The sequence below is a fragment of the Oryctolagus cuniculus genome, chromosome 11, assembly GCF_964237555.1.
Source record: "Oryctolagus cuniculus chromosome 11, mOryCun1.1, whole genome shotgun sequence".
NCBI classification, from domain to species: Eukaryota; Metazoa; Chordata; class Mammalia; order Lagomorpha; family Leporidae; genus Oryctolagus; species Oryctolagus cuniculus.
Genome location: NC_091442.1, coordinates 118,481,112 through 118,494,091, shown reverse-complemented (window position 1 = coordinate 118,494,091; position 12,980 = coordinate 118,481,112). Strand labels below are relative to the sequence as shown.

At 65.7% G+C, this 12,980-nt stretch overlaps 1 protein-coding gene across 2 annotated transcripts in view; it reads left to right on the top strand.

Moving 5' to 3' along the window:
* The window catches only part of ARFGAP3 (ARF GTPase activating protein 3), a 41,234-nt gene extending 32,646 nt beyond the window's left edge, over positions 1 to 8,588 (top strand). For both annotated transcript variants that reach the window (XM_070052997.1, XM_070052998.1), the window contains 7 exons: positions 966 to 1,094; positions 2,049 to 2,171; positions 3,286 to 3,417; positions 5,094 to 5,217; positions 5,674 to 5,764; positions 7,436 to 7,557; positions 7,754 to 8,588. In XM_070052997.1, the coding sequence (XP_069909098.1) occupies positions 966 to 1,094; positions 2,049 to 2,171; positions 3,286 to 3,417; positions 5,094 to 5,217; positions 5,674 to 5,764; positions 7,436 to 7,557; positions 7,754 to 7,771 (739 nt within the window). In that variant the 3' untranslated portion in view covers positions 7,772 to 8,588. The remainder of the gene's footprint in view (positions 1 to 965; positions 1,095 to 2,048; positions 2,172 to 3,285; positions 3,418 to 5,093; positions 5,218 to 5,673; positions 5,765 to 7,435; positions 7,558 to 7,753) is intronic.
* The last annotated feature ends 4,392 nt before the right edge of the window (positions 8,589 to 12,980 follow it).

The following is a 12,980-nucleotide window of genomic DNA, read 5'->3' as shown; positions in this document are numbered from 1 at the left end:
ACAGACAGAGAGAGGGAGAGACAGAGAGAGCGAGAGAGAGAGGTCTTCTATCCGCTGTTCACTCCCTAGTTGGTTGCAATGGGCAGAGCTGGGCGGATCCGAAGCCAAGAGCTAGGAGCTTCCTCCAGGTCTCCCATGTGGGTGCAGGGGCCCAAGGACTTGGGCCATCTTCTGCTGCTTTCCCAGGCCACAGCAGAGAGCTGGATCAGAAGTGGAGCAGCTGAGACTCGAACCGGTGCCCAATGGGATGGCAGCTCTGCAGGCAGAGGTTTAGCCTACTATGCCCCAGCGCCAGCCCCATAGACGGTGCATTTTTGGGAGCGGGGGTAAGGACAGTGTTTCATGCGGCCTCCGCTGGGCTCATGAGCTGCGGCAGGTGTTTGATAAAGGGAAGGCCAGGGAGTGACTGGCAGTGCTGGAGACGCCGTGACTGTGTCTGGCTGTCCTGCGTCACTGCCCTGGATGCCTGGCTGTGCAGGGACCACGGAAAATCCTGGTGTAAACAGAGGGATCCTTTCACAATTATACCCTCTCCTTAGTTCATCTCTCTATAAAATCGAGTTTGCATGCGTGTGCTGGGATCTTGGAGGAGGCCGGTGAGAGCGAGTGCGCGCTGCAGCCAGCGCAGGTGGGGAGGAGCGGTAGAATACCATCGCAGTGAGACGTCCTGCCTGCTGCCGGCCAGGCTGCCGGCGTGGAATGACAGGCCCCGTCCCTGAACGTGAGCCGCGTTGGGCTCAGCAGCCCAGTGTCCACGAGCCCACTCAAATCTTAGTGTCCCCTCGAGAAAGCCAGCAGGGGAGAAGCTGTCTGCACGGCTGTCGAAGCAGAAAGCAGCCTGAAGCCACCCGGTTCATCCAGCGCTGTTGGCGGGGACCCTGGGAGGTGCACGCAGCTCGCGGCGTGTGGTTGCTAACAAGAACCAGAGGCGAGAGCTAACAGAGGGGCCTTGCTCTCTCTGGCAGCGTCTCGTCACTGCGCTTGGCCTACAAGGACCTTGAGATTCAAATGAAGAAAGAGGAGAAGATGAACTTGAGCGGGAAAAAGAGAGCCGAATCGGAGAGACTGGGCATGGGCTTTGGAACCTGCAGAAGGTACGTGCGCTCTGCCTCCGTGTGTGTGTGTGGGGGGGAGGCCAGCACGCTGCCTGTGCATGCCCTGCCTGGGGGCCGCGTGGATTGCAGCCGTAGGTGTTGACCTGCCGTGGCTTCCCTTCCTCGACTGTTTTTTGCCTTAGTGTTCAGTTTAGTGTGAAAAAGTCCACCCTTGGTTCTTAGGAAACGGGAAGAGACCTGGCTTGTTGTTACACGCACACCAGAATGGATGCCACAGCTGTAACCAGTGTGCAGAGCACTTTTACGTTCACGAAAAATGGAATTGAAAAATGTTCATTTTAGTACAAAAAAAATCCTGTGAGACCCATGCACAGTGGTTTTAATCTCACGCATTTCCACAGACCTTCTGTGTGGGCATGCATTTCCAAGCATTGCTGCACTGGGGCCCGTGCTGTGGACGGTGGGGTGGACCGCCGCCCTGGGATGCCGGCATCCCTGCCGGGGTGCCCGTTTGAGACCCGGCTGCTCCACTTCTAGTGCAGCTCCCTGCTAGCGCTCCCGGGAAGGCAGCGGAGGCTGGCCCAAGCGCTTGGGCCCTGCACCCCCGGGAGACCCAGATGGAGCGCCTGGCTCCCAGCCTCGGCCTCACCCAGCCCCAGTTGTGGCAGCCATCTGGGAAGTGAACCGGCAGATGGGAGATTGCTTTGTCTGTCTGTCTGTCTGTCTCTTTCTCTCTATCATTGTACCTTTCAAATAAATAAGTCCTTAAGAATATCTTTGAATTCTAGCCTCCATGACGTCTTGGAAGTCCTTTGTAGGTAACTAACTGCTTTGTGGCATCACAGTCACTGCAGAGTTAACAGTTTGCAAAGCTTATGCCAAAAATAAGCTGATGCGTGTGGTCCTCTCCCACCGGGGATTCGCTTTGCTGGGTTACACACTGACACATCCGTCCCTTGCTGCTGGCGCAGACGCTGTCTCTGTTCTCTGCAGTGGCGTTTCACATTCAGTGACCACGGACATGCAGACCATAGAGCAGGAGTCGCCAGTCCTGGCAAAGCCACGGAGAAAGTACACCGACGACAGCGACGACTCCTACTTCACTTCCGGCTCAAGGTAACCCGTGAGACGCCGGCGCCCACACGCGGTTCTGGAACGGAGCGACCTGGGTGGGTCCGTTTGCCGACCGGCACCCGCAGCAGATGGGCTGGCTCCAGGGCCACCTTCAGCATCAAGGTCGGGGAGACTGGACGTGAGCGCTTGCTGACCTGACGAGGAGGGGTGACAGCGCCAGCCCTGGGAGCTGGGGTCGGAGGGAGGAGAGATGCGCTTATCTGTAGGGTGAACTCGGGCGCTGCGCAAAGCCCCAGGGATCCGCATCTTCTGTGACCTCTTGACACGCGGGAGCCGGGGGCTGCCTCTCCCATGGGCCTCCTCCCTGGTGCTCCAGGAAGCCTGGGTGACAGTGTCCTCTACCACCTTGGCTGAGACCGGAGCCCTGGCCCCCGCCCCCCCCCCCAGCTTCCTGAACTCTGCCTCGAGCATGCCGCTGTGGGGCTGGGCTGTCCCTCCACCTGAGATGTCGTCTGCTGACACGGTGCCGCGCTGTCTGTTTTTATTAGGGGTCCAGTGGACCCCGCCCATCGAACTCTGTCCCGCCCGCTGCCGTTGGTCAAAGGTTTCCCTATAAACACACCAGGCCAAGGCTGGCCCGAGCCCTGCCATCTGAGCAGTAGACTGACCCTGAGGGTCAGCGTCTCCCCTGAGAGCTCGCAAACCAGGTCAAGTTCACCTCAAGGTCGAGACCGAGAGCGTCTCAGGGTGACCTGCAGCTCTGTGCCCGGCTCCAGGAGGGGCTAGACGGCATCGTGGCATCGCTTCCATTCGGCGTGGTCAGCTGAGGGGGGTGACCCCGGGACGCCCCACGGGTGGGGTCAGCGCCCCTGGCCGGGCAGCTTCACTTCTCAGAGCTGCAGGCCTGCCTTACGCTGGGGTCCTAGATGGCCCTCAGGTCTCCAGGGCTTAGCCCAGTGACCATTCGTCTCTGTCCACACGACAGCGGGGCCGGCGGGGACTGTCCCATCCTGTCTTCTGTGTTGCCCACGCTGGTGGACGGCTCCCCTGCTCCGACTGCAGGCCTTGGAAGCGTGGCAGCTGTGTCCGGGGGTCCCTCGGGGGGCGGGGAGGTGCGGGCAGGGTCTCTGAACCCCGCGTGCCCGCGCTCACACAGGTACTTGGACGAGCCGCCGGAGCTGAGGGGTAGCTCTTTCTCCAGCTGGGACGACAGCTCCGATTCCCCCTGGAAAAAGGAGAGCAGCAGAGACGTGGACACGGTGCTCAAGGCCAGCGGCTACGCAGACAGGTACGGCGCCCGGCTGTGCCACGCGTGCCGGCCTCGGCGCGGCAGGCAGCGATGTTGCGCCGCCGTCCTCGAGAGCATTCTTGTCACTTAAACACGGGGCTCTGCCACGGACGAGTGTGACCTCTCCCCGACGTGGCCCCGGGGCGCGGGGTGGCCCGTCTCCGAGGTTCCACTGTCCCCCCATTCGAAGGCGCTCCCTAGACAGTGAAATCCTCCTTTTGGAGGTCACAGTTGCACAGGTTTTGACAAGATCTGCAGTCACGTGGCTGCCACCAACTCCGAGACACAGAAGGGTCGGCTACCCCCAGCCCCTCCCCCAACCCCTTCCCAGAATGCCAGGAAAGTGGAGCCGGGCTTTCCCGGCCTCTGGCCGCCGCTTTCACAGAGATTCTGTGAAGATGGCCTGTGGGCTCCCTCCCTCTGCTGCTGCGGGTGTGTGTGTGTGTGTGTGTGTGCGAGTGTGTGTGTGTCCGTACCGCCGCCACAGGCCTGTGTGTGTGTGTGTATGTGTGTGTGCAGGTGTGTGTGTGTGTCCGCACCCCCACCGCAGGCGTGTGTGTGTGTGTGTGTGTGTGTGTCTGCACCCCTGCCGGGGGACCCTGTGATGGCCTGGCGGCTCCTCCTCCTTGTTTCACGTTTTACACCGCCTGTGAAGCGAGCATCCTACATGGGTGCCAGTTCAGCTCCCGGCTGCTCGCACTTCCGATCCAGCTGCCTGCTAATGGCCTGGGAGAGCTGTGGAGGGTGGCCCGGGTGCTTGGGCCCCTGCACCCATGTGAGAGACTCGAATGAAGCTTCGGCTCCTGGCTTCAGCCTGGCCCAGCCCTGGCTGGTGCAGGTATCTGGGGAGTGAACCAGCAGGTATCAGATTTCTCTGTCTGCCTGTGGGTGTGTGTCTGTCTCTTCTTTAAGATTTACCTATTTATTTTGAGAGTCAGTTACAGAGAGAGGAAGAGACGGAGATCTTCTGTCTGCTGGTTCACTCCCCAGATGGCCCCAGCAGCCAGCGCTGGGCCAGGCTGAAGCCAGGAGCTCCATCCAGCTCCCATGTGAGTGGCAGGGGCCAAGCACTTGGGCCATCTTCTGCTGCTTTTCCTAGGCCATTAGTAGGGAGCTGGATTGGAAGTAGAGCAGCCAGGACTCGAACTGGTGCCTCTATGGGATGCCAGTTTCATGGGTGGTACCTTTACCTGCTACGCCACGATGCTGGCTGGCCTTTTCTCTCTCCCTGTCCGTGTGTCTCGCTGTCTCTCTGAGCATTTCAAGTAAAATGAAAATAAATAAATAAATACCAATAAAATAAGGTGGGGGTGGGTGGGGGTTTGGCCTGGCAGCTAAGATCGCTTCCCGCGTGGGAGGGCCTGGGCTGCTCACCCCTGCTCCCGCCTCTGGCCCTGCTCCTGCGCACCCTGGGAGGCAGCAGCGATGGCTGAGACCTGGGTGGGGTCACGTGCTCCCAGCTCTGCCTCCCGGCCCAGGGACATCGCAGGCAGGGGGGGGTGGGTGGGAATGGATGGGAGTGTGTGTGCTCTCTCCCTCTGTCTCTCTCTGTCTCTGTCTCTCTCAAATAAACTTGTGTAAGGACGTAGAGCAGGTGTGTGACGCGTGTGCGCTGAACGAGACACACGGGTGCCTCCCCTCCGGGTAATCCCGCCTCTGGCCGTCTTCAACCGTAGCCCCGCCGCTCGCCGCAAGCCAGACTGTGAGCCCCTGGACCACACGGACGAGGCCCAGAGGAAGTTCGGCAACGTCAAGGCCATTTCATCAGACATGTACTTTGGGAGACAAGCCCAGGCTGATGTAAGGGGCCCCGGAGGGTGGGGGGGGGAGTGCGGGGGGGGGGCAGGCGCCGAGGGAGGGGGAGGGGCTCAGCGGCTGCCGCTTTGCGTCGGTCAGTCCTAACTGAGCTAAGTGAAATCGTAGATGTGTTTGTGGAGGGTAAGTGTGTTTATTTGGGGGCTGCTACCTCTTTTGGGGGGCCTGGCCGGGGTGAGATGCGGGGGGACAGCTGCAGGGGTACCCTCCTGCCCCAGTGCTCGCGGGCCCAGCTCCGGAGGGCCAGGAGTGGCTGCCTCTCCGCCGCACCGACAGCTCTGTCCACCCTTACGAGGGCAGAGCTGCCTCTCGGCGCTCGCCGACCCCCGGACCCCGCCTTGTTCTAAAGCCGCTGACGCCACGGGTCACTGGGACAGCAGGGTGGCGGCCGCGGCGCTGGCCCGGGCCGGCTCAGCCTCACTGCGCACCCCGTCCCCCCAGTACGAGACCAGGGCGCGGCTGGAGAGGCTCTCGGCCAGCTCGGCCATCAGCTCGGCGGACCTGTTCGAGGAGCAGAGGAAGCGGCCGGCAGGTGAGGCGGCAGGGGTGGGGCTCCCTGCCGGGAGTGTAGCGGCCACGGTCTGATGCCCGCGTCCACCGGGAGTCAGGGAGAGCGCAGCTGCCGTGCGTGCCGCCATGGGGTGAGTGGGCGGCCAGCGGCTCCCTCACAAGGCTGCGGGGGGTGTGAGGTAGCACAGGCCCAGTGCCGCCTGGTCCGGGTCAGGCTGCGGCGGGGCCTTGTGGGCACCGAGGGTGGGCAGAGCGACGGAGGCAAGGACTTCGCCAGCATCTGTCTGGGGGCAGAGGGAGAGGAGCGCCCACCTCCCTGCCCGTCCTGAGGCCAGACCCCAGGAGCGAGGCACCTGGTGTCCCAGGGCTGGGGGGCCTCAGCGCAGACCCCTCGGGGACCGTCCGGAGCCGCCTTGGCTCTGTGTGCACCTGTGCGTCCCCACGCTGGCCTGGGCTGCTCTCCGCCAGGCCCTGTGATGGACACTGCAGGGGCCACTGCCTCGGCGGTCATTCTAGGAGAGCCGATGGGAGGGGGCGCTCAGGAGGCGGCGTTCGGGGCCTGGCACCCTCGGCAGCCCTGGAGGAGCCGGCTTGGTCCCCGGGAGGCCCTGCTAAGCAGCCCGGCAGCCTGGGGCCTTTCAGCCAGACAGCAGCCGGCTTGTGAGTGCAGAGAGGAACGGCACCACCGGTGGTCTCGTCCCGCCATGCCAGGGTCTGGGGAGGTTGGGGTGCCCGTGCGGCCCTGGGGTGCAGGGGGCACTGGCAGCTGGCTGCTGCGGCGCGCCGGAGCCCTCTGGCCCGGCGGCACCTGCTGGGGCAGGCTGTGTGCTGCAGAGGTGGCCAGGGCCCGGGTCAGAGTGGCCAGGACTCACACCTCGGCGGGCGGGGGGCTGCCCTGGTCTCAGCAGAGGGGGCGTCGCCCGAGGGCACTTCCTGGCACTGACTCCTCGGGTGCAGGTGTGGGCCCCGGGCCATGCTGGCAGCTCCTAGCCCCCAGGTCCTGGCCCTTTGTCAGGGCCTGGGACCACCGCTGGTGAGAGGGCCTGGCACCTAGGGAGGGTTCCTCCCCTCACCCACTGCAAACTGAGATGGAGACCAGGGCCGCCGCTCCTGCATCTGCCAGGGCTCACCCCTCCCGGGAAACGCCCTGGAGGAAGGAGTTTGCGGAGCAGAGCGTGCTTTAGGGCAGGCCTTCCTGGGGAGGGGCCGCTGAGTGAGCCGCACGTGTCAGTGCCCCGGCCGGCCCGGTGGGCGGCCCTGCAGGGGGCGCCACCCGGGAGAGCCCCCTCCCCGCGCCTGTCAGGGGTCCCTGCCACCCCAGTAGCCCCGGAACAGCAGGGGCTTCTCTCCTTTATGTGTCTGTGAGCTCGGGGTGGGGGGTTGGATGGGTCAGGCATGAGTCACCTGTACACCCCGTGGAGGGAGGGGGCAGGGGCTGTCCTGAAACCAGTGGCAGCCCACTTCTGCTCACTGAGTGCTTGCCTCCCAGCCTTGGTAAGTCCGAGCCCAGAGAGGGTGAGCTACTTCCCCAGAGGCGCATAGCTGGCAGTGCGGTGCGGGGACTTGAACCCGTGGAGGTGTTCAGCCGCTGTCCTAGACCTTGTGGCCACAGCTGCTGCCCGGGCGGGAGTGGGGGGGACACTGTGAGTGCCCGGCAGGCTGTGCTGAGCCAGCGCCGCTCCTGTGTGTGCAGGGAGCTACAACCTGTCCAGCGTGCTGCCCAGCGCCCCCGATATGGCGCAGTTCAAGCAGGGCGTGAGGTCCGTGGCTGGGAGGCTGTCCGTCTTCGCCAACGGGGTCGTGACCTCCATTCAGGTCAGTGGGCAGGGCTGGAGCCCGGCGGGGGTGGAGGGGCAACCCCGCTGAGCCTCCCGGGGCGGGGGGGGGGATGCCCAGACACTGTCCCCTGCCGCACCAGCCCCCAGGCTCCAGACCGCGGCAGTGCGGGGGAGGGGGCGGCCAGCGGGCTCCTGGCCGCGGGGGCGCGCGTGACGGCCCTGCTTCTCTCCAGGACCGCTACGGCTCCTAGTGCCGACCGGACGAGGCCCCTCCGAGGAAGCAGCGCCGCGAGGACGCCCCGGGGGCTCCGCGGCCGTGCTGCTGCCGTCCCGCCGGGCAGACGCTGGGCTCTGATTCTTCCTGATTCTTTGGAGAAATTTCTGTTGTTGATGTAGTAGAAGCTTTGTTCTAATTCTGTTCCGTGTCCCTTCCTGCACACGCCCAAGCCGGCCCCTGCGATTCCGTAGCTGGGGCCTGGAGGCGCCGGCTCCCCCTCCCGCCGAGGGGCCCCCAGAACCAGGGCCGGGCCGAGGCGAGCGGGACTCGGCACACGCATCTTGTAAGGGGGCCTAGAATAAAACCCAAGCCCGAAGCCGCTGGTGTCCACTTTGACAGATGTGCGTCGCGTTAGAGCCGCCCGCCCCTCTGCAGATGGTCTGCGTGGTACGGTCTGAAATTCAAGGACAGGTTCAGGAGCGCTTTCAGCCAACCTAAGGCGCTGTGTCGCCACGGGAATGATCCCTCCGGACAGGGTGTCGCGTGTGAGTCCGTGAGAAGCCTAAGACGAGACTTCGCTCGCAGACGGGGAGGGCGCGGGGTGGGGAGCAGCCACAGGAGCCCCGCCACCGCACCTGGCTGGTTTTGTGACTATTGACCTTGAGCTTGGTTTCCAAGAAGTCCGAGAGTGAGTAAGTCAGGGAAGAGACAGCGCCACCGCATCCTGCCCCGCGGCGAGGCGTGTGAAGCTGGCTGAACCAGCGAAGTTGTGCCTCTTTCTTAAAAGCTCGCATTGTAGACTCCCGCGCACAATAAACCGCGCAGGCCGCGCACCTGCTTGGTCTCATGCACGCTTTTGGAAGAATTCATTGCAAACCAGGGCTCCGCCTGACGTGGGGACGGTGTCTGCGGCCGGGGTCACCCGAGGCCCCCTGAAGTATGCCAGCGCCGTGCACCGCAGGGCGGGCGGGGCTGGACCCTCTTCTTCCCCAAGGCCTGGGGTGGTCTCGGCAGTGGGTGGCCCCTCGCTGCCCGCTCACCCCTGCTCTTTCCCCGCGTGGGCGCCAGGCCTGTGGGCTGTATGACCTCCTCCAAAGCCTCACCCCAGGTCACAGGGGGTCAGGGGAAGGAGGGCTCCTAACAGTGCCCCAGGAGCCACGCTGAGCCCCTGGGGTCCCACTGCATCCCAGTCCTCTCGGGGCAGGGCCTCGCAGGCAGCCTGGGCGGCCAGGTCCCCCGGCCTTGCTGTTGGTCTCCTGTAGCCATTTCCCGTGGGCTGTGGGTGACACGGATCCCCGAGGCCGGGCTGGGCCCAGGATGTCCCTGACCCTGCCAGGAAGAGGGGCTAGGAGAGCAAGGGCGGCTTTTGTCCTCTTTCAGGAGGTAAAGGAGGGAGCTCTGAGCCCGCAGAGGCCAAGGCGTCCGGCCCCAGGGAAGCTGGGTCCCTACACCGTGGGGTTCAGAGAAGCCCCCTCTCCAGGCCCCTTCCCAGCAGGACCCCAGCCCGGGCACCAGCCCTTGTCCCCGCCCCGGCCTGGCTCAGACACGCCCACCTGCCCCCACCCCCCGCCCCGCCCCAGGTGCCACCCAGATGGCCTGTCAGAGCCTGGCCCCACACCCGGGCTCTGTCTCCAAGTAGGCCCCTCCCCTCCCCAGGCAGCCCCACCCTTGCTCACTGGTCTGGGGATTCCCCGTGTGCCCCCCCCCCGCACTGCTGCTCTGACCCCCCCAACCCTGCTCCGGTCCCTTCTGCTGCCACCCACACGCTCTGGGAGTTGGATGATTGTCCCCCTCATCCCAAGGAGGTGGCTGTCAGTACGCAGTGGTCACAAATGTCACCCGCGTCACCCACGTAGCGTGCCTGGCACACAGGAGGTTCTCAGGAAAAAAAATAAGTAATTTGTCTGAGAGGCAGAGAAAGACTGAGGGCTCCTAGCCACTGCTTCACTTCCCGAGTGCTCAGACCGGCTGGAGCTGGCCCGAGGCTAAGCCAGGAGCCCAGGGCTCCATCTGGGTCTTGCACGATGCGGGCAGGGGCCCAAGCACTCGAGCCAGCAGCACGGCCCCTGGGTCTGCATTAGCAGGAAGCTGGAGTGAGGAGGCAGAGCTGGGAGCGGACCCCTGCCACCCAGCGAGTACGTGGGATGAAGGACTCCCTGCTCCTGCCCCTGGGCGGGGGCGGGAGAAGATGCTGGAGGAAGGGGCGGCTCCGGGCGGAGACCCACCCAGGGCTCTCTGCCAGCGCCCCGCCCCTGCGCTAGCCACTGGTCCCGCCGGGCAGCCCCAGCAGCCACGAACATCCAGGTGGTCTGGGGGTGCCCAAGTGGCAACCTCGGGGTGCCTGCCATGGTGGGTAGTGGCTTTGCCGCAAGACGGGGGTGCAGACACCCCGGCCCTGGGCTCTGCAGCTGCAGCCGCAGCGGGGACTGGGGTGACCGTGGCCCAGAGCCAGGCACGAGGAGCCCAGCCTGCTCCAGTGAGCGCTGGAGCCAGCTCTGCTCCCTTTGGTCAAGGTCACGGGCTCAGAGGCCCAGGTGTGCACGGTGTCCTGGGGTCGATTTTCAAAGGACTCCGTGCTCCTCCCCCCGCCCCCGCCCTGCTCCCCGCCCTGTGTTTACAGACTTCCGGCCCTGGCCTGCTGGTCTGGGCTCTCCTCCGATTCCTCTACCTGGCTGCAGTGCTGGGCCCAGTGAGGCAGCCGGAGTCCTACTGGGGTGTGGGACGGAGAGCATGAGCCCAGCCCCACCCCACCCTGCACCAACACGACCTCCCTCCCCCAGCCTCCCATTCCTCCCTCTGCCCTGTGGCCTTCCCCTGCCAGGGGTCAGCTGGGCCCTGTCTGCACCACACAGCCCCGACAGGAGTGGGGGCAGGGCTGGGTGTGCTGTGGCCCCACAGGGGACAGTCCTTGTGTGCCCAGCGCCCAGGGCGTGGGGTGCACGTGCCATGGCACCCCCAGTGCCATTGTGCTGTGGCCCAGGCTGGAGGCTGCACTCATCCCCCACCCCTTCCTGCCCCCACCAGGCTGCCCGGGCCGCCTGTCGCTGGCCTTGTTGGTTGTCACCCCTCCCAGGAGTCCCCAGCCCCAGGGCCTCCCCTGACTCTCAAGCCACTGCTGTCCCTGTCTGGGAGGACGCTGCAGCCCTGAGGGTCCCTCCTCCAGCCCTCCCCCCACCCTGTTCTCCCGGGACCCTGCGTGGTTCCTCAGGCACGGCCCAGACCCCTGTGCCACCCCCAGACTCCACAGGTCACCTGCTCACCCTCTGCCCCGCGCAGGCCACTGCTGAAGACGGAGGAACGGGGCTGGCAGGGACACGCTGGACGGAAACGCACATGAGGCAGTCCCCAGTGCCCGCAGGGATGCGAGGGTCCCTGGGTAGCACCTGCGGCAGGAGGCAGAGGTGGGGGGCAGGAGGGGAGGGGCGGGGAGCACAGGGCAGACGCAGGGGCGACTGTATGTGGGGCCACAGGAGGCCGCAAGGCGTGTGGGTACCGGGGGCGCCCGTGCCAGGCAGAGGGCATTTGGGAACCCCAAGAGGCCACCGCTGGTCATATGGGGCCTCCAGGCTCCCGCCAGGCCTTGGCTTTCATTTGGCCTGCGCTGATAAAGCCCAGGAGTGCTGCATGCGGGGAGCAGCCAAGAGCGGCCAGGTCTGACCTTCAGCCGGCAAAGCTGGGAGCAGTGGGGTTGGGGGCGGGGAGGGGCCACAAGGCTGGGGGACACAGGGACACTGCAGGGGAGAGAGTGGACAGTGCCTGAGCCACCACAGCGCATGAGGGGGTGGCAAATGCAGGAGGATGGAAGGGTGGGCGGAGGTGGGCGGGGGTGGAAGCAGGACGGGCAGGGGCGGGGGTGGAGGCAGGACGGGGGGCAGGGGCAGGGGTGGAGGCAGGACGGGGGCAGGGGTGAGGGGTGAGAGTGGAGGCAGGACGGGCAGGGGCAGGGTGGAAGCAGGATGGGCAGGGGCGGGGGTGGAGGCAGGACGGGGGGCAGGGGCGGGGGTGGAGGCAGGATGGGCAGGGGTGAGGGTGGAGGCAGGACGGGCAGGGGTGAGGGTGGAGGCAGGATGGGGGCAGGGGTGGGCGGGGTGGAGGCAGGACGGGGGGCAGGGGCGGGGGTGGAGGCAGGACGGGGGCAGGGGTGGGGGTGGAGGCAGGAGGGGCAGGGGTGAGGGTGGAGGCAGGATGGGCAGGGGCGGAGGTGGAGGCAGGACGGGCAGGGGTGAGGGTGGAGGCAGGATGGGCAGGGGTGAGGGTGGAGGTGGAGGCAGGACGGGGGCAGGGGCGGGGGTGGAGGCAGGACGGGCAGGGGTGAGGGTGGAGGCAGGATGGGGGCAGGGGTGGGCGGGGTGGAGGCAGGACGGGGGGGGGGGCAAGGGCGGGGGTGGAGGCAGGAGGGGCAGGGGCGGGGGTGGAGGCAGGACAGGCAGGGGCGGGGGTGGAGGCAGGACGGGCAGGGGCGGGGGTAGAGGCAGGATGGGCAGGGGTGAGGGTGGAGGCAGGACGGGCAGGGGCGGGGGTGGAGGCAGGACGGGCAGGGGTGGGGACCGGGTCTGATGAGGCGCCAGCAGGTGAGGAGGAGGCTGGGAAGGAGGAGGAGGAGCCTGAGGAAGGCCCGGCTCCGGGGCAGGGACTGAGTCTCAGATAAACTCTCAACCCCGAGTGTCTGCCTTGACTGCTCACCTTCTCTGTGTGGCAAACACCACAACCTGCCCGCCTGGAAGGGAAACTGAGGCAGGGGGCGGTGCCCAAGGCAGCAGGCAGCGTCCTGCGCGGCCCCAGGCAAACAGCCGGGAGCAGGGGTGCTGAGCCTGCGGCCCTTCCTCCCTGGACTCCACGCGGAGTCCTTCCAGGCCTGCGGGAGCCCAGCTGGGTGCTGGCGAAACCAAGATCCCAGGGAAGGACTCTGATTGGCTCGGCTCAGTCGGTGCCCGCCCCGACCAATCAGAGTGACATCACACAAGATGCCTCAGAGGGAACCACAGCTCCGTGGGGCAGGGGGAGCCTCTAGGGGAGGCCGAGTCACAGGGGAGGGCACGGTGCCTGAGGGACTCTGCGTCTCTGAATCCAGGTGGAGCACTCAGCCTGCACCCGGGTTTGGGGCCGGTGCTCAGAGTCTGCGTGAGGACACAGCTTGTCTGCGGCAAGGCCGGGATCCAGGCCCTGGGGTCTTCTGGGGCCGACGCCTGGGGTCGCCGCTGCACCAATGCCAGGTCTGCAGCCCATCCCTGAGGCGGGCTCGT